Source organism: Trichoplax adhaerens, genomic scaffold, assembly GCF_000150275.1.
Source record: "Trichoplax adhaerens TRIADscaffold_33 genomic scaffold, whole genome shotgun sequence".
Lineage (NCBI taxonomy): Eukaryota > Metazoa > Placozoa > Uniplacotomia > Trichoplacea > Trichoplacidae > Trichoplax > Trichoplax adhaerens.
The window spans coordinates 22,886-28,489 of NW_002060973.1; the positions used below are offsets into that span (position 1 = coordinate 22,886).

At 33.3% G+C, this 5,604-nt stretch overlaps 1 protein-coding gene across 1 annotated transcript; it reads left to right on the forward strand.

Moving 5' to 3' along the window:
• Positions 1-421: 421 nt before the first annotated feature.
• TRIADDRAFT_33379 (uncharacterized protein) lies at positions 422-4,366 on the forward strand (the record flags this gene model as incomplete). The annotated part of the gene is made up of 12 exons (XM_002117919.1): positions 422-646; positions 1,320-1,438; positions 1,540-1,593; positions 1,681-1,846; positions 2,166-2,334; positions 2,412-2,715; positions 2,988-3,119; positions 3,230-3,352; positions 3,482-3,617; positions 3,742-3,804; positions 3,901-4,038; positions 4,151-4,366. 12 exons carry the CDS (start codon positions 422-424, stop codon positions 4,364-4,366), a joined length of 1,845 nt encoding a protein of 614 aa, XP_002117955.1.
• Between the last annotated feature and the right edge of the window lie 1,238 nt (positions 4,367-5,604).

Consider the following 5,604-nt stretch of genomic DNA (forward strand, 5'->3'; position numbering starts at 1 on the left):
TTGTGAGCCAATAGAAAACCCGTAGCGTTGTTTACCACTTGCTAAATTGTTTTGAGATCGCAAAAAGGCCATCTATAAGAAATTACTCAATTATCGATATTGCTTGATACATTTTGCATGAGGCCACACTAAGCTTGCCAGTTGAGTAATCAAAGTTCAAAGGTGAAAAAATCAACTTCAATCTTTTTATGATCTCCGTTCCTAGAAGTATAAGTAGCTACAATAAAACATTGATTGAGCGATTTTGTTCATAAGCGTATAAACGCATGTGCCTGTCTAAATAAGATTAACGACAAAGTCTACATATTTCTCTACACGAGTATACCATAAAGTTTGCCTTAAAATTTTTAAAAATTTATTTGCTTAAAACCTCATTAGTACATTGTTATAAGGTATCAACTATTCCAAAAAATCGACTATAATGGATTCTAAAAGTACATTTAGTCACCAGGATGACGTACCAAAACTTCCCTTGCCTAAGTTGCAGGATACTTTCTACAACTATCTTGCATCTGTTCGCCCTTTTGTGAATGATGAGCAATATGCACAGACAGAAGCTCTAGTGAACGAGTTTGGCAAACCAGGTGGAATTGCAGAAGAATTGCAGCAGTATATTGCGGAAAAAGCAAAATCTTCAGATAACTGGGTAATTGAATAACGATATTGGAGTATAACATCATGGTCTATAGCTATTAATTTTTTAGTCTACATCAGTATCTACGGATCTGATACAAGTTATCTATACTTTTTTTGCAGTATTATATTTACCAATAATCGTTAATATAATACCTAAAATTCGATGCCAAATACCTAAACTCGTATTATTTGCATTGCTAATTTCTGTAGATAAAATTAGCTATTAAATCTTAGATTTTAAATTATGCTTAAGAGGGAGAATATCGAAATATATTCGCCCGAATGTTATACTTCTATGTATATTCATAGCGTAAATATCTCATATGTACTACCAATACGTGAGCCTATGCTAACTTCAATATTTGGTGGAGGAGAAATCAACCTGGCAAACACTCTTTCATGAAATTATACTACAGTAACATTTATGCCTCACGGCCCTATTTAGTCTTTTTAAAACATAGTTACTGCTATAACTACTTCATTATTAGAGCCTAGATTGCTCCTTGCAAAAACACCGCAAGCTGCACCTTTAGCTGTAAAAATAATTTATTTGCGCACAGTACTATACATCCATAGTTAATTAGTCATTTAAAACTTAACATTCTTCTCGTATATATCACACTTTTGAGGTCGGAATAAATGATATTTTCAAATACTCAACATTTTCATTTGAACGATCTCAGGTAACAGATTGGTGGACCGATTACATTTATTTAAAGAATAGAAACTCGGTTATTTTTAACTCTTCAGGCTGCATTATGGCCGGTTATGAATGGGTTACAACCGAAGATGAATACATAGAGTAAGTAAATATCATAAATTATGACGATGTTAACTGAATTAATTTAGGAAATACCCCTGTTCAAATTTCATGTTTTTCTATCCTCTTTCATCACTAAAAAGCCTAGCTGCAAAAATAGCTTTGAAAATAGTAGATTACTATTGGCTAATCTACACGTAAGAGTGTCAATCTATTAGTTGAAATAGTAAGCCTATGGATGTAATAGGTAGTAACCTGACGAACTAATTTTATACCTGCTCTAGTCAAACTCTGCCACCTGAGAATTTTGGTGGCAGATGGCAATGCATGAAACAAAAGTTATACATGTTTGGGGGTGGAAGAATTCCGAAACACGGTATAGACGTCTTTGATTGGCAAAATCTTGGAGATGACATTTCTAGGCACATTATAATTTCTCATAACAATCGGGTAATACATATTGCTTAAGCTAATTGTGATTTATGGCAAAATGATAGCTTAGATTTGCTTAGATACCTAAAAATTACGGTCTATGGAATAAAAATGAAAGAGTATCATTTTAGACTTACCGACATATTAATCCAATGCATAATCAAAAATTAGCTGCGGCTTAATGTGTCTTGATATCGCGAAAGGAAAATACTTCAAACATTAATCTTGTTAAATAATATATTTAACAACTGGACCTGGCGTTTCATACAGTAGCCTATGGTATCTTATTGATAACTGCCTAAATAAATATTTCCACTTATTTACTTTGAGAATACAGTTTTTTGCCATTGAATCGATTAAGGACAACAAGGTCATTACGTTTACAGAAATGAGAATGCAGATTAAAAGACTGATAGAAATGTCAGCTGAAGTATCAGAACCTGTTGGCATACTGACTGCAGCAGAGCGTGATAGATGGGCTGATGTACTTGAATTGTTGTTAAAAGGTATTTGATTTTGTTATGCTTATCATGAGGTTGAATATTTTTAGCTTTTTAATGTTATGTCATGTGTTATGGATCAGATCCCCAAAATGAGCAATCATGGCGAACAATTCATCGTGGAATTACGGTTTTAAGTTTAGAACGAAATTTACCTGAGATTCCTGTTAGCCCTGATCATCCAGACTATGCTGATGAACAGTTTACAATATTTGTTGCGGGATCATTACATGCTTACGGTAGCAAATATAGCGCCGCTAATCGATGGAATGATAAATGTATTGCCAATTATCTTGGCCGTTATGGATACTTTGGCTTGCTAGGAGAACATTCCAATATTGATGGATCGCCACTCTTTCTTTATAATTCCTACGTTGAGCAACAGATGTAAGCTATGATACAGTAACATAAAATCAACGAATCGTGTTTAATGAATTGCGTTTAATTTCAGTTGCTTGTTGAGCGATCATAGAATCCAAATTTGCGCATAATAAATTGGATACTCAAAGGCTATTAATAATACGAAGTTTAATTAGGATCATTTATAAATTGATTCATTTTATACTAATAACATATGTAAACCTCGATGCTATAATTTACAATAGACATGTCCACTTATCAATTACTTAATGTTCCGTATTAATAAATGAATGCAATAGCTCTAAGGTCAAGACCGACGACGAACCACCACGCGAATATTTAGATGAAGTCTCGGCGCCTCTGAAAATCGAATGGAATCTGTCTGAAGAACTGCGCTACCACATCCAGCAAACAGCAGAGACTATAGACAAGTTCGTTACAATTATTGTTGTAGTTGACTCCATAATGGCATCTTATTTAAAAAGTTCAGACTTATAGCATAATCTGTATCTTCCATTTGACGTTAATTAATTTGATATAGATCTGTCGACAGTTTATTAACCCGCGGGATGATATTCAGTGACTACGGTAAAGAATTTATTAAATCTCAGAAAATGAGTCCAGATAGTTTTATTCAAACTGCTTTGCAATTGATTTACTACAAGTAAGTTGTCCGTTATCAATATAATAGCTATTTAGCATTTACTTCCTACAGTAAGATAAATGGACTCTGATATCCCAGAGTGATCATCGAACTAATATTTAAAGTGATACTATAATTTATAAAATTAAGACTCGCAGGTCAGCTAGGAAGCCAGTACGAGAGTTGCGCTTTAAGGCATTTCGTTCACGGCAGAACCGAAACAATTCGCTCTGCAACAATAAAATCGAAGATTTTATGCGAAATTTGGACAAATCCTCATGCGACGGTAGCGTAGATACAATAAATTCTATGTTTTCATCAAGTTTCATGTAGACCTTAATTGTATTATAAATATTTGTTAAAAGCAATCAATCAGAAATTTTAAGCGTTTACAACTTGTTATAATCCAGGACAGTGAAAAGCGTGCTGCGTTTGCCGATGCTACAAAATTACATAATAAAATTGCTAGAGAGGTTAGAATAAAATATTCAAAAATTTACAAAATTTGAAAACATACAATTTTAACTAAAAGTATATCACGATATGATAACTTCACTTATGTATTTTAGGCATATGTAGGTCAGGGCTGGGATAGACACATGTTCGGTTTGAAAATAGCCGCATTAGAGAAAGGATTGCCAGAACCGGAATTATTTAGGGATTATGCCTATAAAAAGCTTAACCAGTATGAGGTTTCAACCAGTCAGGTAATCTATTGTCAACTCTGTTACGATATAGTATAAAATTACTATACTGTAGTGAGCAAGCCTGAATGAGTTTAGCTGTTTCTCTAAAAATCAGATTGTCTTAAAATTGTAGATGACTTGTGGGAAATCGTCTAATGGAGCTTTTGCCCCTTCATGCCATCATGGTTATGGAATATCTTATAGCATTCAGCCACATCAACTAAATTTTTCCTGTACGTCATTTGTAAGCTGCCCGACAACTGATAGTAAATTATTTTTAGATAAGGTACGAGAATTTTTTCGTGAGTATCGTGATATGGCAGAGCGTTTAGCTGAGGCAAATGAATAATTATTCAACTTTGAAAGGCTTATCATAGTGTAGTATGGTAAAATTTATGGTTAGATATTTGGTAAGCTGAAGCATTAGTCATCATTTGCCATGATAAAGATCATAGATTAAACCTCCGCTATAGTCAACATAGGAACTCTTTTAGGGTGCTTTCTGGCAGCTACCGTAGTAGATAAATACTGTAGTAGGATAAATAATTAATAATATAAGTTATTACTTAAGTCGTTTGCTTATGTCTTACTAACAATATTAATTACATTTTTACTCATTATTGCTATTCATGCTGTACTTGGTTAATGGAGATAAGCTCCGATTTTAAATAATAATAAATTATTTTTATTTAATAAAGCTGTAAAGCTCCATAGCATATAAATGTTCTTATTCGTAGGTATTTAGATACTAATATTTATACGCATAGATCTAAAAAGTAAATACTAGTTTTTGTTCCATAAATATTTAAAGTTTATTTCCTGTACTTAAGGCTAAGTAAGTCTTAATTAATACTTTATAGCCTAGCTGTACATCCGGTCTGTGCAAACAGACTTACACATATACCACTATTTGTTGTGATATTTCGAAAGTGCCGAGATTCGTAACTCGGAATACAATAAAAGCATGACTGCATGATTACCGATGCTGTGTAGTACTTACAATTGTGTTGGGACTATAGGCAAGAACCTCTATGATTAGGACTTGAAGTGTAAGGTTGTTACTAAAATTTAGAATTTTAAAAAAGCCTTTGTCGAGATGAGGCCAGGTGAATTCGTTAGTTGTCTAATTTTATGAGAAATCTCATAGGTTAGATCGCTATCTTATCTTGATTAATCTCTCGTTCACAGTTCTAAACCTAGTCATAGCTAACTATGTGTGATGCTATAGCGTGTTTTAACATAGACCTATATTGTATATATTTAGACGTGAGAAATGAACGAAAGCTACTCTTCATTATGCAAATTAAATCCTATGTTTAGAATTAATTCACAGTCTTGGTAATCAAACGCAGTAAATCACATTTCATATCACTGTGATTTAATTGTTGAGATAGCGCGTAAAATGGTTATTAGAGAGATGCGTTCAGAGTATCTTCTGATCGTTATTAACAGAACCCTTTACTCGAAAATAAGACTAGGCCAGAATTCTTACACATAACATATATTGTAGGCTACAATGCTAATTTACATACTGTCTGGCGAGGTCGAAGCTCTGTATTACTAATTTTATTTATCAACGGAATCGAT